We start from the raw sequence: 25,888 nt of genomic DNA, 5'->3' as shown, positions 1-25,888 counted from the left end.
GCTCTGAGTGTGTTGTTCTTTCAGCAAAATAGCATTTAATTTTATTGAGTCTTTATACTCCAATTAACAATTAATCAATTATTAAATTAGTTGATTATTATTTTTGGTAATCGATTAATCACGATTCATCAGATTAATCACGATTAATCTGATGAATCACAGATAATTGTATTAATTACAATTAACTGTGATTAGTTGGATTAATCATTCGATTAATCTGATTGGATTGGATCTAACGGTATTAATTACTCTTAATCTGATTACTCACGATTAATCACAAGTAATCCAATTAATCAGTATTGATCACCATTAATCATGATTAATCTGATTAATCGTTTCAGTCCTAAATTAAATTCAGTCAATAGTCAAACATTTTGTTGGTGTTAAAGTCTGAGTTGACATCCAAGTTTTTCACCATTTCATGAAGAAGTCATTCGATTTGTGACTTGAGTTCAGGTCATGTGACCAGAGTACGCACCCCTGTGAAAAGTGTCTGGCTTTTCACCGCAGTGAGGTTAGCTGGCATAAATCTGATGTTGTCTCTGTCACAGTGTGCACAACAAATCCACTTAGGGAGTGGCAACATAAGCTTTACTACATCTACGAAATCAAATTAAAACAGACCCTTAATTCCTTTCACATTCAGACCAAAGAGCTCCAGTTACATTATGTTAGAGAATCTTTTTTTAAACATTAAATCATAAACAACCATTAGACATTGCACGTTATTTAGGTCGTATACTCTAAAGTGCACAACCTCCTGCTTTTTTCCGGAGGTCAACTAGACGATACTGAAAAATCTCTACTAAGGCAACACAGTCACAAACACGCTAAGGTACACGCCGGCACATACAGTCAAATTTCACTTGTGCACAGAAAAACACGGAGCTTCAGAGTCAAAAAAATGGCTTTGCATATTCATTTAAAACCCTAACGCCAGACTTTCACGCCTCCTAACGAAGTACTTGGAGGTGACATCTGTCCGTTCTTTTTAAAGCCAGTCCCTGAAACAAGTTGTCGTTGAAACAGCTATAAGAGTCACACACACACACACACACACAAACACACACAGTGAAAAGTAAAGCCTTTTGGGCCGACGAGATGAAAATACAGGGCATCTATATCAGATATAGAGAAAATATGAACAACTTTACCTCACAAATAGTCTCTGGTTATACGTCTTATATACATAATATGTATACACAAAGATATGTACTTAGGACATCTTGTAGTTGTATTTACAGTCTATGTTTCAAAGTGATTGATAGTGTTGAGCAAATTGTGCTTTTCTACCTCAGTCTAATGAAAATGCTACAAAACTTCTGCTTTTTAAAAGAAAACCAGAGTTTCGACAGCTAACCCTGCCTACAATAAGCTTTTATACAGATTATTATTATTATTATCTAAGTTATCATGTGCTTGGTTTGGAAACTTGATTATCTTCCGTTAACGTGCGCTGATATTTCACTGCTTCTTTGCGGGATATGTAGCTTGGACCCTTAAATATTGCTTGTGAATAAAAACAGAAGCCATCTCTGTTGCTGCTTGAGTTGCTCTCCACAATAATTTAGTGCAAGTTATGTCTAGTGTTAAAGTACCCAAATCTGACCAAAACAGCAATATTGTTAATTTTATTATTGCCCTGCCTTTAAGGTAATTCTGCTTAAAGTTTTGTTATTAAGTGCTAAACATAAGGGAGAGATGCTAAAATGAACATTTGGCCCTTTTCAGCTGAAGATAAAATAATTTAGTTTTGATTTTATACACAAGCAGGTTCATAGAAACATTTATTTTTTTCAGTAATACATTCCAGCTTTTCTTCTCAAAATGTGATAAAGTGCAACTCAGAAACAAGTTTAGCAAATAAATAAATATAAGTGGTAAACCATTTCTTTTGTCCACTTTATTTTCCGTTTCTTTTTTCTAGTTTTACCCAAAGATTAAGCAAAATTTGCTGTTCTGACAGGCCTACTGACATTTTAAATTTCTGGTTTTCATCTGTTTTTTATTATTGAATTTATAATAGAATTGAATCAGTTTTTGCAGAACTAATTAAGATCATCTGCAGACATTTGTGAAAGTTATTGGGGAAGTTTATTATGACGCTGGTGGAAAAGGGCAGGAGCTAAACCTAAACACAATCAACAAACTTTCAGAAAAAGAGTAAAGTTGTATAAATGGATACATTAAAATATTAAAATATATTAAAGTGTCTTTAATCTCCTTATGATTAAAACTATTAAGCTCTGATTAAAGTCATACTATAACTACCCTGAACTTTTTAACAATCTGGAATCACTGGTTGGTTGGTTGGTTGGTTGGTTGGTTGGTTTATTGGTTGGTTGATTAGTTTATGGGTTGGTTGGTTGGATGGCTGGTTGGTCCCACCATTACCAGTAGTCCCAGTTTAAAAAGTACCAAGAAGCTGCCAGTATTAAATGGGTCATCATTCCAGTGCCTTGGCCTTTAACATCATGATCACTGAGATTCAACTACATTTTGTTTTTTTAGGCCAGCATTCCTAATGAGGGGCAGCATCTTTAATTTTACGTTGCTTGTACTAAAGCAGACATTTTATGATGCAGCTCCTGCATGAAACACTGTTTTGGTTTAAAGAAACTATTTTTGGTGAATCCTAGAGTGTGATTTTGGAAAATAACAGTAAAACAGTCTACTTTGCACAGAGTAAACAGTACACTAAGCATTAACAATGTGCTAAACATCAAAATGACTGCTGTAGCCATTTTAGTTACGGTGCAATAAATGAGCTGAGAACATGGGTACATTTTCCTCAAATTTTTTTTTTTTACCTTGTTTTGACCATATCTGTTGCCATTTTATACCCATGAAAACCATTTGCTCACAGGTATTTAATCAGTGCTTTTACTTTAACTGGTCATTGAATATTTTTGGTCTATTATGGATATAAGCAATCATATTTACATTTAAATCTTATTAGTAATTTTTGTTGTGCACTATTTCCTGTGTATTATATTTTGGACTCCATTTCTGTTGACCGTTGCTCTGATTAACATTTATGCCAGCCGACTTTTTTTTAGAATATTAGAGATTACTACCGTTTTCAAAACCTATAGCTATAATTGGCCTCCTGCTGGTATATATTAATTATTGCAGTCATATTTTTGTGGTTTGTATAAATTTACTCAGTCACCAAAACAAAAGGAACTGATAGTTTTATAGTGGGTATAAAACACCTTTCTGCAGATGACTATTGAATAAGCAAAACTACTAAATTACAAAGGGGAAAAACAAACTTTGTCCTTTTGGCTCCATTGGGGAACAAATAAAAAAAGAAGTGGTTCCAACTTTAGTGGAATATCACCGAAAACATTTGCTTAAAGGTAATTCATGTTGACATTAGCGCCACCTGCTGGCCTTGTTTGGGTAATTCGACAGTTTTGTGTTTTTATCTTGCCTATTTTTTTCCCCAGAGGAAAACAAAGTGATATTCATAACAGTGTACAATTTAAATGTTACGTTTTAGTTGAAACAGCTTCATGGACTGGACTCTACCCCCTGCTGTACAGGCAGTTAATTAAGCTGAGGTAAAGATTAGTGCTCTCTTTGTTTAAAATTTTAAAATGTTACCATAGAACACAACAACATTTGGCACTTAACAACAAACTCTGCGAATGAGAAATGATCCAAAAATCTCAGATCTCCCTCATCGACTTATTGCACAAGCATTTCATAGCACAAAAAGTACATATAAAGTCACACTGATTACACTAATCTTGCAGCGACTATAGCATAAGAAAGGCGGACAGAAGCACTTTTACATTGCGCTGGACCAAGTCAGTCCACAGAAAAAGCTGCAGTACATAACTAATTAATACATGTTTTTTTTCTTCTTCTTAAATATACTCTTAAATATTAGACTTTACAGGAAAAAAGAGAAATGAAAATGGTTACCAGTACATTCATGACAAACATTTCATCCATCAACGGGGGAAAGTACAGGAGGATTTGGCGAGAAGAGTCTTATAGATCGTGGCCGAGTCGCTCGATTTCCTCGATGAGGAAGTCGATGTCCTCGAAGGTAGCAGCAGGGTTGGAGATCACCATGCGGAAGAAGTTCACCTTGTCGCCTTGTGGCTGGTAGCTGACCATGGTGGTGCCGTACTCCATCATCCTGGCTTTGATGACTGGAGCCACCTGAAATCACACAAGGTTTAATAAATATTACCAACATACACACACTATATCACCAGAAGAACTCGAATAACAACTAGTGCCGTCAATTGATTAAAAATTCACACTCTAGCAAAGTGATTAATCACGATTAATCAATTAATCGTGATTAATCACTAGGCCTAACTTTGTAAGCTTGAAATATAAATATGCACACAAACATGTTTCTTATAGGAATCAATCAATCCGTCACATTTTTTTAAAAAAAATCCACAAAAACAGAAGACAAGACAGGCAACAACTGAGGAAACCAGAAAACATTAAATTTTTCTCAAATGCTATTGTTACAAAATGTTAACGGCAAAAACACAAAATATTACCAAGTATTTTTATTTAGTTTCTAGTGCAAACATCTTAGTAAACATGAAATAAGACAAAACTAACTTAAGTAATTTTAGCAAGATATACAAGCTTGTTTTAAGAAAATAATTCCTTAATGTTGACGCAAAAGTTTTAGTTCCATTGGCAGATTATTTCACTTATAATAACACATTTTTCCCACGTTATAAGTTAATTTATCTGCAAATAGAACAAGAACTTTTTCATCAATATTAAGGAATTATTTATTTTAAAAAAGCTCCTATATCTTGGTAAAAACATACTTTTAATTTAGTTAGTCTTATTTTAAGTTTACCAAGACATTTACAGAAACTAGACCAAAATCACTTGGTAATATTTTGTGTTTTTGGTCAATGTTTCATTTTACATAGTTGTAAAGTAACTCTAAACAGGTGGGGTTTTAGTCTAGATTTAAAGGAACTCAGTGTTTCAGCTGTTTTGCAGTTTTCTGGAAGTTTGTTCTAGATTTGTGGTGCATAGAAGCTGAATGCTGGTATTGCATCCTTCGCTACAACTAAGGGAAACTTACTCCACTACACATTCATACAAGTAGTAGCAAACTTCTTCAGGGGAAAACTGACAGATAAGGTCTTATTTTCTAATTCTTCTTCCTCCCTTTTTCTGATGCAGCCCTGGGCAACTGCCCATATCAAAAATCGCCACTGTATGCAGGTTTTTAAATGATTAGGAAAATGTTTCATTCTCTCGTGTCAAAAATGTCTGAGGATTCTCTGTTTCTATATTTAGAAAAGGTCTGAAGGAAGCCGTTTTGTTCCGAACGTTAATTTAAAAGCTCTTTGTTCATTTCCTAAGGAATTTGTGCGATCGGGCGGCAGTCGCTTGTCCTCAACCAGCTGAGCGAACAGCGTAATTCATGAGATTTTGAGGTCTGACGCACAGCAACGCAACAAAAAACAGTTTTAAAACGTTCAACTTTCATCTTTCGCTGTCGTTCGCCCCTCCCATAATGCACTGCTCTGAACTTTCTTTCTTTCTGCTTTCTTCAATTTTTAGAAACATTTTCAGTGAACACCAACATTTACAGAAACAGTCGAGACATTTTGCAGAGTATTGAAGCTTATAAAAGCCATCCCCACAAAGACAACTCAAAAGAAAGAGGTGAACACACATTTAGACAAAAGAAAATAATAAAAAGGGAACAAACCGTCTCAGTGGAAAGTGTCTAGATTCTGTAAAGGTCATTTGATAACAGTGTTGGATTTTTTTGGGTGTCGTGTAGTGTCCGTTTTTCCTGCTTATTTCAATATGGGAATGAAGGTCATATAGATAAATCCTAACCTGTTTAAAAAACATAACATCCTGTTAGCCAAAGGTTTGTTTAAATCACAAATTTTTAGTTTGCTAGACTCAGTTAAATCTTTTGCAGGTGTCCTGTTATTTTAAGGCCCAACCATAAAATAATCAACTTGTAGGTGATTTCCTTCAAAAAAATCCGTCCTTTTCCATTTCTTCTCATCAGAATAAATCATTAAAGAAGAAGATGAAAAACTCCTCTGGTTCAGGTTTTCTCCTTACAGCCCTAATCGTTTAAAGCTACATCAATCCTCACAAAGTCTGTGGAAAAGAGCAAAGCTGGCGACTGACGCACGTCTGGTTTGATCTCAGCAGAACATTAGGAGAGGAAACACCTGCATGTGCAAGGAAACAACCTCACCTCCATTTAAAGGCTATCACAGTTCATTCCTCATGCAGACCGCAAAGTGTTTTCTAATGTTGGGTCTTAGCAGGCGCTAATTATCAGGTGGTGTGATTGTGTTTGTGGACGTGAGTGACAGGCTTGTTGGGTTTTGGAAGGTGTGCTGGGCAGATATGGCTGCCTGGCCTCTTATCTGAGCTCACCCACCTTGTGAAGGCGCTTCTTCTTCTCCTCTTTGTCCTCCATGTAGCGGATCCCCGGGGGGAGGTACCAGAAGCAGACGTTGGTGTGCTGAGGCTGAGGGGGAACAACCAGGAATTAACCCAAACATACAAACACTTCTTCTGACCAACTTTTTACCATCCAGATCAGCTTTTATCAGACTATTTTTTAAAGTAATAATGAAAAACGTTTACATAAATTACCTGCAGGTATATCTACAGTAAAGTGCTGAAACAATTAATCGTATTGGTCATGATTGATCATTGAAATAATTGTCAACTACTTTAGTAATCAATTAATCGTTAACAGTATACAAATAAAGCCAAAACTGTACAAAAAAGAAATATATTTTACGTTTAAGATGGAAAAGGATTTGTCTGTTGACAGGGCCGACCCAAGCCTTTTTGGGGCCCAGATCAGAGTTTTATTTTTGGGCCCCCCCATACCAACATGTACCATCATTAGCTTAATTTGTAATTAGCTTACGTCATACCAGTGTTATTATGGCCACTGATTTTAACCATAGAGGAGTAATAATTTTTTTAATGCAGAGGTGTATTCAAGTATTTTCAACTATTTGAAGGTAACATCAGCTGATAAACACAAAATTTACAGAAAACAAGTTAACAAGTTTGATATCTTATATTTCTCCAACAATGGCAGCAACCATCAGCAAGAAGAGGATATTCGCTTAGTGCTCTTGGGGGCCCCCTGGTGGTGTGGAGGCCTTGCGACTCACCCAGAACTCCTCAAATGGCATTTTTAGCTTCACCTGGTTCAAATTCTGTAAAAGGTCTCCTATTAAATACATTTTCTGTCCAACTATTAATTTGTTAATCCAAATAAATAATCAACAGGACTGTCCTACACTGTATTAATGTTAAGTCAAGCAGAAAGGGCTGAGTTTTTCACATGTTGGTTTTAGAAGATCTCTTTTATAAGAATGCATCAATCATGTAGGAGGTCACAAAATAACCTACAAAGAACACAAAGGCAATTATAAGATTTTCCAAAAGATGGTGATCATCAAGACCTTTTAGACCATATTTGTGCAATAAGACAAAAGTGGAACAGTTTCGGAAAACATTTTGTTACATCTGGTATAAAACTAGCGCAGCATTTTAGAAAAATAATCATCAAATATAGCAACATAATTGTCACAAAAACAGAAATAAATATACAAGTACATTCCTCTTCATGCTCATAACTGTACTCATAAGGCAATAAAGTGTAATAAAAGCTTGAACTTGTACTTCCATTTGGGTTTCTACTGCTTCTAAGAACAGACCAAACGCTTAAAAAAACACCTCGCTGTTTTTTAGCAATAAGTTAATGTTTATTGAAGTCTGGAAAATGTGCCGTCTCAAAAACTTTCCGACTGCTAAGCCACATTCCACAGGCTCTGTGCCGTTACCTAGCAACCTCAGCCAGGCCCAGCCCGTTACCTAGCAGCCAAAGCTGAGTTCCAGTACATTTGGTCAGCTAGTTTTACCGCTGTATGCGCTGTACAATGGCTGCTGGAAAAGGAAGTGTTCTGTTATTGACTTACCATCCAAAAATCATTGCTACACTCCTGTTAGGTGTACAGGAGATTCCACTAATGCTTTTCAAACAAGTACAGTTGTATAATTGCACATCTTGTTTGCTGCTATTTTCACGTGTGAGTGTAAACGTTGAGATTGGGGTGTGGCCAGCAGCAACTTGTTTGGATTTAAAGTAACACAAGGCCCTAAAACAACTCAAATAAAATGAAATCTCATTATTTAAGAATTATTTTGTGCTAAAAATTCAATAAAGATATTTTGTATCGCCCAGAGATGTATCCTAATCTGTCCAAGGATCCACAATGGGTCATTTTTAAAGCAGCTTCAGCATAAATCAAGTATTTTGTTTAGTTGATCTTCCCTCAGAGCTCCTAACTGCTGTTTTTGTGGCCGCAGACTGCCTTCGAGTGGAAAAGCATTCATTACCGGCAGCCGAACCAACCAAGCAGACCAGCTACGTTTACACAGCTGGACCGGTCCAGTTCGTTGTACTTTCAGCCTCAGAGTGATCTAATGGCTCACTGGGGGGTCGGAGTCAAACCAACACCTGGGTCATTGCCCCAAGGACGAGGCTTTTCCGGATCACACGCCGATGCTTTTAGTCTCTGCGGCCTCAGCAGGGAAACAAAAGGCCTTTAAACATTACAGAGCCGCCATTATGAAAGAGTGTAGGTGTCCAACACGCCGCTCTTCAACTTAAAACCTCCACATATGTTGGTGTCATAGCTTAGCTTCCAGGCAGCAGGCTATTCATATGCATATCAGCAATTACAGGCTCTTATGCTAGCTATTAACCATAATAGCAGCACATTATACCGCAGGCTAGAAGTAACAATGAATCCCATCCAACACAAAGCTGGAGCCAATCAAGTCACCAGTAATGACTGAAGGGTAAAACGGAGCCGGACGGACCAGAGGCTGGAGGTTTTCCTCACCTTCCCATCGAACACCATCTGGTATCCTTTTCTGTCTTTGATTTTGTTGTACAGATACTCCGACAGCTCCAAGCATTTGTCAATCTGGGCTTCGAAGCCGATGGTTCCCTGTTTGGGAGAAGATTTAGAGGTTCAACAAAACATTGGGTCGCATCAGAAATTTATCACACCACTTTCAACAAACTTCAAACTTTATTTTTTGGGGGGTATTTTTATGTGAAAACTAAAAATAGAGCATAATTAGGAGTGGAATCAACGACATGCATAATTTTCACCATTTCTACAATAAAAAAACCCTAAAAAGTGTGGCGTAAAGCTATACTGCAGCTGTGTTTACCCCCTTTACTTTGATACCCATGAATAAAAAGCAGTAAAATCAGTTGAAGATCATAGTTGTGGTTTATATATTTACAGCTCTGGTAAAAACGAAGAGCCCACTGCACTGAACCCCACTGAAAACCTCCTGGCTATTTCAGCAAATACTGATTTCTGATCTCTTCCTGAGTTAAAACATCAGTTTTGTTGTTTCTAAATTAACATAAACTTATTTTCTTTGCATTATTTGAGGTCTGAGAGCACTGCATCTTTTTCCTCATTTTCTGTAAATAAATACAAAAATGTTGCTTGGAATTTCAGAGAAATGTCAGTAGTTCATAGAATAAAAGAAAAATTTTCATTTTACTCAAATATATAAATATAAAAAGTAAAATCAGAGAAACTGATCATTTTAAGTGATCAGTAAGTTTTCCAGAGCTACATATATTTACTTTAATACCCATATATTAACGAGTATCAAAGTAACGGGGGTAAAAATAACTGTAAAATCCACTGTTTTGTTTTTTTCTTGTAGAAATTTAAAAAGTTATACATGTTATTGAATCTACTTTATAGTTATGCTCTACTTTGTGTTGGTTTTTCACATAAAATGACCAAAAAAAATTATTTTTAAAGTTTGTAAAGCTTGCTTTTTATAAAAACATGTATATGTGTGTTACTCATATACAGTTACTCAAAAATGACATATTTTACTCCCTAATAAATAGACTGAAATACATTTTTTCCAAGTGTTAACAGTTTTCCACTGCAAAAATACAAAATCTTACCAAGTAATTTTGGTCTAGTTTCTAGTACAAATATCTAAGCACAGCTGAAAAAAAACAAACAGAATTAACTTATGTGATAATTCCTTAATTTTGATGAAAAAGTATTGTTATAACAATAACAAGACATTTTTCTCATATTAGTGAAATAATCTACCAGTGGAGATACTGAGTTTTCATCAATATTAAGGAATTACTGACGTAAAACAAGCAGACAATATTAATGAATAATTACTTGTGATTACTTGTAACTTTAATCACAAGTTACAACTTGCAAAAATAAATTATTTTATTTTTTAAAAAAGCTTATTTTATTTTATTAATATAAGTGAGTTATTACAAGTTATTATTTTAACTTGTAAAATAATAAAATAATGATTTTAATTATTATTAAGTAATCAACAATGATATAACTAATAATTAAAATAATTGTAATTAAAATTACATTTTAATTTTAGTTTAAATTAAAATGTACAAAAATTAATCTAAATTAAGTAAATGTATCTTTTAAAAAAAGAAAAATTATTTGTAAGTTAAACAATATAAAACAAAGGAAACTGTTAAAAACTCAAAATCTTAAAAAATAATTTTGGTCCAGTTTCTAATGCAAATATCTCAGTACAGTTGAAATAAAACAAAACTAATTTTTAAGTAACTTTTCAGAAAGCTATAAAATCTTGTTTTAAGTCTTTAATATTGATGAAAAAGTCCTGGTTCCACTGACAGATTAATTTAATAGCCTGAAAAAATATATTGTAATAAGGAAAATAATCCTCCATCGTTTTCATCAATATTAAGCAATTATTGACCTAAGTTAATTTTGTTTAATTTCAACTGTAATTAGATATTTGCACTAGAAACTAAAAAAAAATTACTTGGTAAGATTTTGTGTTTTTGCAGTGGAAAAACTGTCAGTGTTAATACCTGAAAAAAGTTATTTTTTTATCTATTTATTAACAGTTAAACTGTCATTTTTGAGTTGCAGTAAAATCCACCGTGGCTGCAGTGTGCTATCCAGACCTTCGCTCTCCACATCAGCCAGAGTTTGAAGATGTCCACATGGCGTCCACACTGCAGCGCTTTGTCCCCGGTGTCGTAGGAAAGGTCGTACTGTTTGTCCTGCTGGAAGAGGTAGCAGGCGTGCATCTGATTGCAGCTCTGCATCAAACCCTGCAAAGTCAAACCCAACAGGTTGTTCAGCATCACCTCCAGGAACAGGAACTGGAAATGAAAGAGAGGCTGCAGGGGCGACCTCCTCTCTGACGAGCAGGGCGGAGCACTGCAGGGGGACGGACATCATTTTGTGAGGGTTCCAGGTCACAGAGTTGGCCCTGCGGTCGGTAAAACAGGCAGTTGGGCATCGTAAACTCTCAGAGGATCTAATATGTTGGTAAAATAAATAAAAACACAGACGGTCACCTTTCAACGCCGTCCAGTTTCCACCGGTGTCTCCGGGACATGAGCAGACTCCCTCCCCACGCTCCCTGTTGAGAACACAACCCAAACAACTCATCGGTCATTTGGCAATAAAATCAACCAAAAAAAAAAAAAAAATAGTAATAATAAATCAAATCTGTGTTTTTTTGGGAATAATTTTAAAATTAACAACCTCACGGATGTTGATAAACAAGAACTGGGAACGACAGTTCACAGCCATTTTATAGAATTAAATTTATGTTTTTTGGTGTCTGGAAAACGAGCCTTTTCAAAAACCTCCTGATTGTTAAACTCAAGGGGCACTGCGCTGTTACATAGCAACCCCAGTCGAGTCCCGTTACCTAGCAACTGCAGCTGTTTTGTTCTTCATTGAACAGGTTAGGATACAAAACATGTTCAATTAATTTTTTGCACAAAATTCTTCTTAGAGAGAAGAGAGTCTGTTTTGAGCTCCTTTCAGAATGAGCTATTTTAGGGCATCTTGTCACTTTAAATACAATTAAAACGCTTCTAGCCACGCCCCCCAACTCAACTTTTAAACTCACATGTGAAAATGGCTGCAAACAGATGTGAAAATGTATAACGATGCATCTTAGAAAAGCAGAACTGGAGCCTCCTGCACAACCAGCAAGAATGAAGGGGTTTCTGGATGGAAAGTCAACAACAAAACTCTTGTCTTTTCCAGCAGCCATTGTACAGCACATACAGCGGTAAAACCAGCTGACCAAATGTGCTGGAACTTTGCTTGGGTTGCTAGGTAACAGACTTGGTTACTAGGGAACTGTGCAGTGGCCATTGATTATGACTTAATCAAAAAATGTTTTTTGGTGTTTTCCAGACATCAAAAAACATCAACTTATTGCTACGAAATGGCTAAGTGACTTTTTAACCACTTGGGTTGTTTTTAGAAATGGTAGAAACTCAAATGAAAACATAAAAATGTGCAAAATGTGAATTTTGCATAATATGTCCCCTTTAGTAGAACCACAAACACCCAGGAACTCTGACTTAAAAACATATATGGCTTCCATTCCCCCGTTGGCTAATACATCAAGCACTTTGGGGACAAAATGAGGTCCATGTCCCATTCTTGTTGCTCAAATTGGACAAAAAAAGATTCAATCCAAAAGATTAGAAAACTATCTATGTTTTGGAGCGGCGATGTCTTATTTCTCAGCTCCCTGATTATCCATGGCAATCCAAATTAGCTTCTATTGTGAGTCCATTTTCTTTCACCAAAGAGCCAGAAAGTTAAAACTCAAAAATATTTGGGTGTTTTCTAGTTCCAAGAGTCCAAATACATATGAAGGTTGGAATGGAAGAAGCATGAAAATGTCTGAAACACCAGCAGGCCTGAGTCAGAAAATTCACCAATTTAAATGAAGTGCATCAATTCTGCAAAGAACTGTGGTCAAATACCCAACCAAAATTATGACAGAAGCTTATTAAACACTGTGAAGTTTCTCTATGGAGTGTTAAGGGACATTCATCCAAATAAAATATAAAACCAAATGAAGCTTTTCCTCATTTTTAAACATTGTTCAAATTGTTTGATGCAAAATCACTTTAACACAAAGAGTCCAGATGCAAATATTAAAAGCCAAAGTGTCCACAACACCTTTCCAATCAATCTTACATATAATATCTTCTGATATTTTAAAAGCTGAACTATTGATTGTAAAACTGGCATCGATTGTTTACAATTTCTCTGATTGTTTTTCTCATTCTTGGACTTATTTCTAAACATTCCCATCATTCTAGAAGATAAATTACATCCCAAGAAGCTGCTATAGAGGTGAATATTGATTTGTAAGCATCGTAAAAGCACACGCTAAAACACCCATAATTGATTCCCAAAGAATAAGTTTGTTTTTTTATGGTTGCTCGCAACATGATGGACAAGGCCATTTGTGTCTCCTAATAGAGGCGTCCCCTGTCAGGACTGCTTCACCTCCATTAACAGATAGAGTTCCTGGCAGTGATGGCGAAGTCAGGGGGAGGAGATGATTTACTGCCTCTGCTCCAGTTTTTCTAATCTCCAGTGTTAGAGAGGAAATGGCTTGCTGCCTATCTGGGTCAACCGCAAGCAGACGGACATAATAGATTTGTCTGACTTTTACTAAAATCACCTCCAGAGACACACACTGCGTCACAGATGCAAAGAAGCAAGCAGCTAGAAAAAAAATCTCTAAATATGTTTTTACTGTTTCTTAAATGCTTCAAAAATGCTTTGCATTGCCCTTGTTATATTTGAAATTATCAGCTGGGTTACAGTAAGGTTTTCAGTTGCCTTCACACTGCAGCCTAAAGTGACCCAAATCCGTTTTTTTTTTTTTGCCTTAATGTGACCTGGATCTGTTATTTTCATGACAACCCGACCAACACAGATCGGTTTTTTTTTAATTTTATTATTTATTTTTTTAGAAATGTGACCCGGGCTACTTGGAAATGTGGTCATAAATCCGGAACGTATCTGACCTGACTGAACGGTTACGTCGCATTCCTCCGACCTGAACGTCATTGATACTCGACAAACGTCACTATTCTGCGTCCTGATACGCGTAAGCGAAGAAAAACAACAAACATGGCGGCCGATAACGAGGATTAAGTTGTTTATGTGGAGGCTCCGGTTGGATAACCACTTTAAAATCGTAATATATGCTCCACCGTTAGCATCTATGCTTACTTCCGCAAACACTGAGCACTTCTTCTTCTTCCTTTTTTTAAAATAACGGTTGGCAAATTTGCGCCCTTTACTGATTTGCACGCGTGCATGCGCATGCGCAACACTTTCAAGTCGTTTGCAGTTCACACTGGAGATCGCATACAAGTCGCATATATTTGCAGAGTTGGTTAGTAACTACTTACATTTACTCAATTACATTTACTTGAGTCACTTTTTTGAAAAGATTTACTTTAGGAGTATTTTTACTGAGCTGTACTTTACTTGAGTAACTTTATTATGAAGTATTGCTACTCTTACATGAGTAAAATTTCTGGATTTTCTACCCACTGAATGAAAAAAATTCACCAGACACACACCTGCTGTTTTTGTTAAAGTTTTGTAAGTTTTTTATTGAAAGAAACCAATTTGGAAAAAAAAAAGTATTTTGCCTGATTTTGTTTTCTTGGACAGCTACTTTTTACTGTTACTAAAGTAAAAAATATGTTGAAGTAATGCTACTCTTACTTGAGTAAAATTTTTGAGTACTCTGTATATTTGGAAATGTGAACGACCATGGGAAAAGAAAAATCTCATTTCACAAAAATCTGATTTGTGTCACTTCAGGCTGCATTGTGAACGTAGCCTTAGATAACAGAAACAGTTTAAGAATCCGTCTGTTCGACTCACATCCACGTGAAACCAGACGTTGTACTTTTTGCAGATGTCAGAGATGGCGATGAGCGGGTCAAAGGCGCCGTACACGGTTGTCCCAGCTGTCGCACTCACAAAGAACGGTACGAACCCCTGAGGCAGAAAGGACAGACTACGTTACCCGTTGTAACACGAGTCCAAATTCCTCTTATTATCATCATCGGGGCTGTTTCAGTGCAACAGATCCCATAAAACCAATGCAGTATGAAGCAGGAGCCATCTTTCCAAGGCGGGGATGTGAATGTGGTACCTTGTGTTTCGCCTCCAGTATTCTCCTCTCCAGGTCGGCGGGGATCAGTTTGCCACTGGAGGAGAAAAACGCATTTGGGTCTAAAAACCAGGTAAAACATGTAAAAACACAAACAAAAAAGTTTGTGTTTTTACATGTGCAAAAACACAAACTTTACACTTAATCATCTAAACTATCCTCTTTATTTTTATCTATTATTTTATTTTTATTTTTTAAACCTGTTTAATTTGTCTAATTTTAATCTGTTTGATGTGTTTTTCTTATAGTATGTTGTTTTTAACTTACTTGTATAAGCAATTTACATTGTCTTTGGCTGCTTTATTAAATTGCCTTTCCCTTTAAATTAGGATTTTTTTCCTACATCACTGATGTTTCTCAGGGTTTCTATAGGTATTATATAAAATCAACCTTTCCCTCCTCAAAAACATAGCTGGAGTGTTGCTTTGATTTTTTTTTATGCATATTTGAGAAATGCTTTAATCTCCACGGCAACCAATCAACTGTTCAAAACACCTGAGGGAACCAAGCCCCGCCTTCGAGGCGCAGCTCCTCCTCAGAGCTGCAGTTTCCAAGCTACCGAGCTTCTGCCTGCCAGAGCAGCCCTCTCCCCATTCAGCTCCTTCAGACTAGCCAGCAGCAATTAGCAACCACCTGGTGGAACTGCTGAGCTCATTAGGGGAGCTACTTCTCAGTGAAAATCCTGGGAAAAACGTTGTTAAAGGGTTAATAGAAGAGCTATGTTGTGATGACTTCCTGAAGGCGGAGTTTCCGAAAAAGCAGGAGCTTCTTAAAGAGACAGAGGCCCAATTTCAAGCCGTTAAATTGCTAAGTTAAATTTGATATATAGAGCATTTTTACAACAACTGAAGGTAACATAGTTACTTGATTATGTTATACAGGGCACTATGTGGCTGGAAAACATAATACTTCCCTTTTAAGATTTTTCAAAATCTTAAAATTTGTGTTTTTGTAGTGTTTGTTGTTATTTGAGAGATTTGAACTGTTTATTAAATCTCTAATAAATATTGTAGGAAACAATCTTCGAAAATGCCAGTGAAAATAGAGGTAAGGAAGTTCAGATTAAATGCATTTTACCATTCGTCTGCTTTGATGCAGATCACGCTTTCAGTCCCAATGCCAAGCGCCGCCGCTCCTTTTTTGATGGAAAAATGGCTCTGTGAAATGACAGAAACACAGCAGAAGCACCTGGATCACAGGAGGCAGAATAAATCTGTGAAAAGACACTTGTGATGACATATTTGTGTGTCATTTAATGGCTGCTGCGCTCACAGCATCGTTCAAAACGCCCTTTAAAGATGAAGGAGGGTGTCTTGTAAAGTGACAGATGCTCTCTGCAGCTTGTGACCTTCTGTTTGCTAAACATAATGTTAGCTTAAGGCCGGAGGTGTAACGGTGCAGCGCATTTGCTTTGTAGGAAAGGTGCGGCGAAGATGAGAACTGGGCTGGAAAATCTGACATTTGGTTTAAACTTTGTAGGAACAGTGTGTTCGTCTGAGTCCTTACGTGTTCGGATGTGAAGGCCACCAGTTTGGGGACGGACGACATTCCTTTCTCCTTCACTTCAGGGAACATCTTGAAGCGGGCCAGCAGCATAGCGTACATGTTGGAAATAGCACCCCCTAGAGGACAGATGGAGCAAATTCACTCTGAGACAAAGAAAAAATTCTGGGGGTTTTTTTCCATTAAAGGATGCTTAAATAATTAGTTTTTTATTTGAAAGTAAGCAATATTTGAATATAATTCACTCCAATTATCTCAATTTATGACAATACCAAAAAAATCCAAAAATTAAGAGCCCACTGCACTAAACCCCATTGAAAATCTTGTAGTTTTTCCACCAAATATTGATTTCTGAACTCCTGAATTAAAACATTAGTATTTTTGTTTCTAGATTAATATAAACTTGTTTTCCTTGCATTATTTGAGATCTGAGAGCACTGCATCTTTATTATTATTTTGACCATTTCTCATTTTGCGCAAATAAGTGCTATATTTTTTGCTTGGAATTTCAGAGACATGCTGTCAGTAGTTCATAGAATAGAATTAAAATTTTCATTTTACTCAAACATATACCCATAAAAAGTAAGCTAGGAGAAACTGATCATTTTGTTTTTTTCCAGAGCTGTAGCTAGTTTTGTAAAAATGTCACATGAAAACCAATTATACATTCTGGAAGAGCTGAAACTAAAGTTCAAATCATACCAGGGGAAAAAAAGTACTCAAAATTTTTGTTAACATCCTTTTGAACTATGGCTGCAACTTGTAATTATTTTAGTGATCGATTATTCTGACAATCAATTAATCAGATAAAAAATTGCACATTGGCACGTTTTTATAGAAAATTAGAAACGCATTAAAATGCAAATACTAATAATTAAATTCCTTTATAAAATAATAAATTAATCTCTGAAATGTAAGACGCTTTCACTTAGTGCGTAATAGGGATTTTACTTATTTATTTTTATATAATTTGAAGCAAATGAAGCTATAACTAAGCCACTTGAGGAGTTCTGGTACAGAATATTTACATACCCAGGTTTTTTTTTGTTTTTTGTCTTAAATGTAAAATGTATATATTTATTGAACAGTTTTGGCATGATTACTGCTCTGAGAATGTTGTTTTGTCAGCAAAACTTGTGGAGTCTGTATATTTTAGTTAGCAATTAATTGTTCTCTAACTTAGTTGAAGATTATTTTAATAATCGGATCTGATTAATATGAGATTAAAGTCAGAGGTTGAAGTTGAAAAATAGGCGCAATTCTGAAATTAAAGTAAGATTTAATTTAATTGTTTTGATGATTATGTGTATCAATTATGTTCAAGTTGCTGAAAAAAATACTAAGAGAAATCAGGCTGTTTTTTAAAAAATTGTTTTTAGATTTTTGAATCCCACCCCAGGAATAACAGTGGCCCCTTCTGGCCCCTATGCAAAGCTTTCTGGATGCACCCCTGGTCTTTGGGTGAAAAAGGAAAATGTCCTATTTGGAGAACAATTTGAGCAAATTTAGTCTCTCTCACTGCCAGTAACAGTCATCAAACTTCATCATGTGTCACCAGAAGTGAGAGGGTGAGGAGGGGGTTGGGGATGAGAATAATAAAAAACAATTTCATGCTAATTGCCCTTGAAACTGGTTCCCCTTATATCATCAAAATGCAAATTGACACATTACGACACAAACAGCAGGGTCTGTTTCACGTAAAAAAAAAAAAAAAGACATACCCGGTGAGAAAATGCCGTCTCCTCGCCCGTCAGACCAGCCAATGATCTCCCTCATCTTCTTCAAGGTGACGTACTCCAGCAGCACAAACACAGGCGCCACCTCATAGGTGAACCTGCGTTACACAAGACGCGTCACCAAGGTTTAAAATAATGTGGTGCAATTATGACTCATCACCAAGAGAAATAACAAAGATTTCGCTTTGTCATTTTAGCTGGAATTTTGCAACCTTTAGGAAAAATTTAAAGAAAAGGGGAAATTTGACTCTTAGATTTAAATTTTTAGAACAAATATGCATGTTTATGAATCATACACACTGATATAAAAAATGCTTTCTCACAGCTGTAACAAAACACTAGAGAGTCTAAGAACTTGTGAGTCTTTTAAACTTAAAAGAATGGCTCCTAGATAATCAAATATGCAGGCACTGATCATGTCATTCTTATTTTTATTCTGCATTTTTGTTTTGCTTTTGTTTGAACTTTTGCATACGACTTTTTATTCTTTTAAAATGTATAACTTTATATCTTCCTTTTAGATGAAAAAAATCCTCTTGTTTGTCATTATTATTGTTATTCCCCTTTTAGGAAGAAGCTAATTTTTCTGTACTGCACTTTAATAATAGACATGTTGCAATGTGACGTCACGCACGCAACTTCCTCCTGCTAGGCTATAGCTGTCAAGTTGTCAACATAACTCGCTAAATCTTACTTGTACACATGATATATAAAAGAAAACGAGATGCAGTGCTTTGCTACTAATTGTCAACACTAAGACAACAAGATAAGAAGGTCGGAAAAAGTTTTAATTAAGGAAAATAGCGGGAGAGGGAAGTAGGTCAGTTATGCTAGCTTAACTTTGACAACCTTAACATCAGTGTTGTATAAAGTACTGAAATCTCAGAGTCAAGTAAAAGTACAAGTACCTCTCCAAAATATGACTTTGGTAAAAGTCGAAGTCACTGACTGAAATGTTACTTGAGTAAAAGTCTTAAAGTATTTGAAACTTCTTGTACTTAAGTATGGAAATTACTGTAAAAATGGATGTACTCAAGTAATGTAATGAAAAGTACAAGTAAAAAGTAAAACAAAGCAAATGCAGTTTGAATGACATATTTTATATTTTGGTAAACTTGTCAAATACACTTAAAATAATGTACCCAACCAAGTGCAGGCAAAATTAAACCTGCTAATAGATATACCTGCAGGCATCATTTAGTTAAGAAAATTAGGTGCTTTACCTATAGCACAAGGTTAACTTAACCTGCTTTACACTGAACCAGCTTCTTAGTATACCCTCCAGGACAGAAAATACAAAGTTTTTGTAAGCCTTAAGTTTTCCCTTCAAGTAAGGTCAGTGCTGAAAATGAGAAAAATAAATAGTACAGAAAATGCGGCCAACATGAAGAAAAAGATCTGTTACGATTACTCTACTTCACAAATCAGTGAATCAGTCAATGCTACAGTCAGTAGGTGGTGCACACAACTGGTCATTATGCAAAAGAAAAAAAGAATTGGGAGGGAAATGCAGCTTATTGGCATCTGTAAACCTGGTTTTGAACTTGCATGCCTTTCCTATATTCGTTAAATTTAGTCTAAATTGCTATTGCTATGGCTTCTGTCCCCCCTTGAACAGAGGAGTCTAGGTAGCCTGCTACAGTCAACATTAGGCCTAAGCTAAATACACCACGTGTGGAACTGAAACAATGCCAAACAAAGTTCATTTATGGTCAAGATTTCACAATACAGTAGTGCCTAGTGACCAAACTATAGTTACTGACACAGGAGGATTATAACCATTTCATAAGAAGTTACCTCGATGTGTTTCTTCAAGTTGGACGGGGAGTTTTTGTAAGATAGAATTTCCATGTGACTGCTACTGATTGCGAGACTTGCTTTGTGTTTAATGGGAGAAGCGAAACAGGTGTATCCTAATTAAAAGTAAAGAAATCAAGAAATGGCAAAAAATGTGGAATGAAGATAAGAAAGGAAGAAGATTATATGAAGTACAAAAGTCACTTTGAATTCGAAGCATTAATGAACGAAACAGAAGAGAAGAAATAATAATTAGTAGATTAAGAGTAGGTCATACCTACTTAAATGACATGCTTTATAAAATAGGGAGGAAAAATAATGATAAATGTGAGAGATGTGGAGAGAAAGAAAATGTAGAACACATATTGATGAACTGTAAGTCAGATGAACTCGAAAGGGAAGAATTAAAGGGAATAGTTAGAGATATGGGGCATGAATGGAATCTTAAAGGTATATTAGGAAATGAAGGAAACATAACAGATATTCACAAATTAAGGAAAGCATTGTTTATTTATCTTAAGAATACAAAATTAAAAAGTAGAATTTAATAGATATGAAGTAATGCTTCTACACACTCATGTACAGTAGGTGGCGGTATGCACCTTAAAGTTGCTTGTGATCCGCCATAATAGAAAAGAAGAAGAAGAAGAAGTATCCTATTGGTGGTGATGAACAAGCCCAGGCAAGCAGGCTACGGACTTTGTTCGGTAGCCTACTTGCTACTTGCTAATCAGTAGGTGGGGTCAAAACACTTGCGTTTCTCTCTCTCGCTTTTTTGTAACGAGTAACTAAACCACACATTGAAAATGTATCGGAGTAAAAGTACGCAATTAAGTTCGGAAATATAGTGAAGTAAAAGTGAAAGTCATCAAAAATTTTCATACTCCAGGAAAGTATGAAGTACTCCAAAATATACTTAAGTAAAGTAGTGAAGTATTTTTACTTCGTTACTATACAACACTGCTTAACATGTAGATGTGCTGCGGAGTTATGTGTTTAGGTTCAGTTAAAAATAATAATATGGAGACCAATACAACAGCTCTCTGACAGATCATCAGTAGAGAAGGGGTTTAAATTAGCTAATCAAGCTAATCAGCCACAGCTGTATTAGATTAGCTAATAGCAGCTATAGCTAATCTACCACAACGATCATTTATTAATAATCACAAAATAAACAACAAGCCTAAAAATATAATACCGCAACGGACTGAATATTGTGTTATTTGGTTGGGAAATGGTTGCGTGTTTACATTAGTGGTGTTGTTGTCAGTTAGTTGCTATGCCAACGGGTCTATGACTAGCATAGCCGACACAGAGAGTGAGAAAAAACAACAATACCAGTGGTTTTGAATTATTCTTCAACTTTTTATGCGTTATTTATCCTTTGCTTTGGCGTACTGCGCTTTATTAACAATACCTACAACTCAGGTTTCATTTTGTTAACGGAATTGTTCTACCGCGGCTATCTGGCATTGTGCGCATGCGCAAAACTTCCGGATGTAAACAAAAACAGAACGTATTTATTTTTATTGATTGTACAGATGAAAACTAGCCTCTGTGGCTAACTCTGACATATTATGTGTCCGTTTTGAAATAAATACACAATATTTATTCTTTTAGCAATAGGTGGGACCTATACTAAACCTCCCAGAGCCAAAGAGTTTATCATCCCGAAAACACACATCCAGAATTAGCTGCTGATTAGCTCTGAATTTAATTTCAGAGCTAATTTTCTTCCCTTGAATCCCCAAGAGGATGAGAGGTGAATGGGGAGGGGTAAAGGGTAGAGCTGGGAGGGTGATCGGGTAAATAAAAAGCTGCTATCTGCCCCTGCAGACGCAGAGCAGGAAATGGAAATTCATTGTCATCGCTTTGGTTATCGGCGCTCAGAATCGCGCTGAGGCAGGCCGCATACTCACATGTTGGTGTTGGCCGTGGATGTGAGCCAATCGGCTGCCAGCCCGACCATGTCTAATCCTGTGGAGAGCTGATTGAAGTACCTGGGGTGCGCTGGAAAAGAAAGGAGGAGGAGGAGAGAGAGGAGGAAGAGGAGGAATGCAATTTAAAAGGCTTTTGTTTGGAAAACTGCATCAGAACTGTCATTTCAGAAATGCTTTAATTACAGAGCGGGAAGGAAGATGCAGCGAGGCTTTCTGAATAATCCGCGGAAATGATGAAAACATTCACTGGTGCAGAGGGTGGTGCTGGGATTTATTAAAGGGTAAACACCCCAAATCTGCACCAGTGCTTCATAATCAAGTTTTTTTATTCATCAATTCATTTTAAACTTAAAAAATATAACATTAGAACCACAACAGAGCTCCTAAAATAAGCAGTAAATTGATTATTGTGTGATCAAAACAGTAAAGGCTGTATTCTTTATTTAGGGCTGCTGAAAGGTTTCTGATCCTGCTCCTGTAAACGTCACTCAGCAGAGAATAATGGACTTGGCCCATGAAGCCTGATTATTAGCCTATTATCTGCCGCCTGCTGAACCAGATTTACTGCGCCGCCGCATTTATCGGTCTGGTGGCCATGCAGCAGCAGGACGAGGAGGAGGGGGAGGAAGAGGAGGACATTAAAACGAAAGGAGGACAACTTCCATGTTGACTCTCCTTCCTCTCTCATTTTTATTATTAAAACGCAGAACATTCATTCTACGTTTTCTGGGCAGATTTTTTAGTAAAATACTTGTTCTCTAAATTTTTCTCTCTCACACACACACACACACACACACACACACATATATATATATATATATATATATATATATATATATATATATATATATATATATATATATATATATATATATATATGTACAAATACATACATTTATATATTTTTATTTTTACATCAATATTTATTTATATATATTCTAATTGTGTATTTTATGTCTTTCTATTAATTTATTCTAAGTGTACCAATTTAGAGATGAATTGCGCAGCTTTAGGAATTTCTTGCAAAGCAGTACATTTTGCGACTTATTTTTTATTTTATGTTTTGCTTTAACATACGAATACATATTTCAAAAACGACAGATTTTCTTATAAATACTCAATTTCGTCATTTTCCTACTACATTTTATTTACATTTTTACTCAAATTATCATTTTAAAATGCTTCAATCGGATTGGAGGCCTCCATCCAAACCAATCATTTGAAACAAAGCGCAACCATCCGCGCTTCTATTTCACTTTTAATGCGCAAAACAGTCAAATCCAAACATAAAGGCGCGTAAAAGCGCTCACCTGTTTTGATGGCGTATTTGAGAGTTGCGCGGCAGCTGATCAAGATGTCATCCAGCGTGGCCGGCTCGTCCTGCAGCTCCCAGTTGTTCAGCTGCAGCAGCTCGTTGGGATAATGAAAATCGATCACTTTCGTTTCCCGGTCGAACGACTCGACTATGTAGGCCATTAAAATATCCACGACCTCCTGCAGGAAGGTCATCGTTTTGGTGTCTCCGTCCATGGCAGGCAGCAGGTCTGAGGCCAGAAGAAGTATAGAAAATCACGTAAACATGAGGGATTTCTAAACACGACGAACGAGGGGGGAAAAAAACCAAACGTAATCATTTCATAATAAATTATTCCTGTGGAAAATTTGACGCGTGCTTACTTTTTTAAAAAGATGTAAATATTTGTGTTTTCCTAAGATTTTTAGACTTTATGAGGAGATAAAGTTGAAGGTGACCTCTGAGGACAAAATAAATAAATAAAAAGTAAACGTATTTTTCAGACTATTCACATCGTTTATTTATTTGTTAACATTGTATTTTAACTAAATATGACATAAAATATTCACCTACAATAAATAGGCCTGAGGAGAAGTTTTATTTTAAACCCTACAGTTATTTTCTGCTATATTGAAGAAGGAAAACACAATAAAAGGCCTTAATTTGGAGCATTTGGTCGATTGAGAATTGAGAATATTCTCACAAAAACGTGAGTTTTTTTTATAGTGAAATTAAACACTTGCAGTCGCATTAATTGGCGCAGTCTTTGCGCTGTTTACCTGTTGAGTAGAGGTCTGAGAAGCCCACATCGGTGCCTTTGGTGCAGGTGCAGGATTTGTTGCAGCCGCAGCTCCCCGCAGCGGTCTGCGGCGGCTGCATGGCGGCCGGCTCGGCGGGTTTCTCCCCTTCTCCGACATTTAACAGCGCTTCGGGGGAATAAAGAATCCCAAAAATGACTCAAAACCTCCCACTACATTACTGAGATATTAACACCAGAATCGCAAACGTACCACATAATTTCGATCCAATTCCTCCGGATAATTTCTGGGCAGCTGCTTGGCACCAAGCCCTGGCTGGAAAACATAAAAATATTCACCTTTCGAATTATTTTTTTAACTTTTACGTAAAGATACACATAAATATGCTAGATTAGATTAAAAAATGGAAGGCCAGAGACAAAAAGAAAGAAAGAAAAATCCTCCAGAAGGAATAAGAAGCCACTCACGGGTGCTGGGGCTTTGACTCCCGGTGTTGGCCCCCGCATTTTCCCCGCCGAGGGACCAGAAGCCGTGCGATGCCATTTGTCGCCGGTTGTTAGGAGGTGCGGGAGGCGCGGGGAGCAGGCGCAGAGCCCATCCACACGCAACTGATCGCGGCCGCTGCGGCGCTGAATGTGACCGGAGAGCCGCCGCGCATCCGACTCACCGCTCCGTGCGGCGTGGGAGAGAGCGCGTCAAAATCACGAAACACAAAGAGCGTCCACAGGTGCGGGATGCATGGAGCTGCGTGTGCACATAAAAATCCGCAAAAAAAAAGAAAGAAAGGAAAAATTAAGAAAAAACAGAGAGGCGCGTCTTATGTGCGCGCAGGGATTAAAACAGAAAACAGAACAAAAACAAAAACAAAACAAAGGAAGTTCTGAATGAAATGTTGCACCTTTTCAAACAAAGAAGAAACTCAAGTGTTGATGTGGAGGGAACCAAACACAGATGTCTGTAAATACTCAAACACTCGCAGCCGCGCAGAAAATTTCACGTCAGCAAAGAAACTCCTGCGTGATTCACTCCAGGGTCATGACGAGCCGCGTTGCGTGGCGCGTCGTGACTCCGTCCGCCCCCAACATTTCGTTCCCCTGGAGCGCCCAACTTCCCTGCGCACAGCCGCAGAATGCCAACTAATTCATCCGCAAGGCGATTGCGGAGCTTTTTCTTTTGACGACCGGCTGCTCTAATTGGCCGCCTCCAGAGGAGAAACCTGCAGGGCGGGGAGGAGAGCAGAGAAGCTACGCACAAAAAGACAAAACAGTTCAAAATATCCAGCATTACTCACGACATGTTTTACTTCAAGAGCTGTGCTCATTACTGCGGTTATTGAGCCAAAATATCTGACATTTGACAGAGAAAAAGCAGGAAATTCATTGATTTATCTTCACTATTATGGCTTCTTTTTGCCAACTTCATAAAAAATTAAATAATCCACAAAGATAGTTCAAGTGCAAATAGTTTTAGATGTACAAGTTTTTAAATGAACCCTTTATGGATTTATGCTCCACTTCAGTTTGTTTTTGGTAATTGAAATTAGAAATAATAAATTTTTTTCACATTTTCTATTCAGTGAATCTTCTAATTAGTCAGTTGTCGACTCAAATTTTATTTACTCCTTCCTCCGTTGTTTAAAACTCTCATTCCTGATTTAATGTACAATCAGGAATTGTACATTAAAAATCATAAAACTTGGCCCCAAAAATCTATATTTGCTATAGTTTTTTCACACAGACTTTTAAACTTCTTAAACACTTCTTAAACACA

The 25,888-nt window shown here is 36.6% G+C and overlaps 1 protein-coding gene across 2 annotated transcripts; it reads right to left on the bottom strand.

The window, feature by feature from the left end:
• Positions 1 to 569: 569 nt before the first annotated feature.
• On the bottom strand, positions 570 to 25,253 carry gad2 (glutamate decarboxylase 2). 2 transcript variants are annotated; one of them, XM_032551353.1, is made up of 16 exons: positions 24,586 to 25,253; positions 24,371 to 24,433; positions 24,140 to 24,286; positions 23,377 to 23,610; positions 22,046 to 22,136; positions 18,315 to 18,427; positions 16,597 to 16,712; positions 16,168 to 16,247; positions 15,073 to 15,127; positions 14,799 to 14,915; positions 11,429 to 11,493; positions 11,262 to 11,340; positions 11,030 to 11,179; positions 8,910 to 9,017; positions 6,416 to 6,505; positions 570 to 4,176 (listed from the first exon to the last, which is right to left on the bottom strand). In XM_032551353.1, the coding sequence occupies exons 1-16, from the start codon at positions 24,659 to 24,661 to the stop codon at positions 4,003 to 4,005; spliced, it is 1,758 nt and encodes a 585-aa protein (XP_032407244.1). In that variant the 5' UTR covers positions 24,662 to 25,253; the 3' UTR covers positions 570 to 4,002. The 2 variants fall into 2 exon arrangements, with proteins under 2 accessions (XP_032407244.1, XP_032407245.1); XM_032551354.1 differs by having other exon boundaries at positions 24,371 to 24,429; positions 24,586 to 24,700.
• Positions 25,254 to 25,888: the final 635 nt, after the last annotated feature.

This window comes from Xiphophorus hellerii, chromosome 21 (assembly GCF_003331165.1).
Source record: "Xiphophorus hellerii strain 12219 chromosome 21, Xiphophorus_hellerii-4.1, whole genome shotgun sequence".
In the NCBI taxonomy this organism is placed as follows: Eukaryota; Metazoa; Chordata; class Actinopteri; order Cyprinodontiformes; family Poeciliidae; genus Xiphophorus; species Xiphophorus hellerii.
The sequence above is the reverse complement of the archived record's forward strand: the minus strand, read 5'-3'. Positions and strand labels throughout refer to the sequence as shown.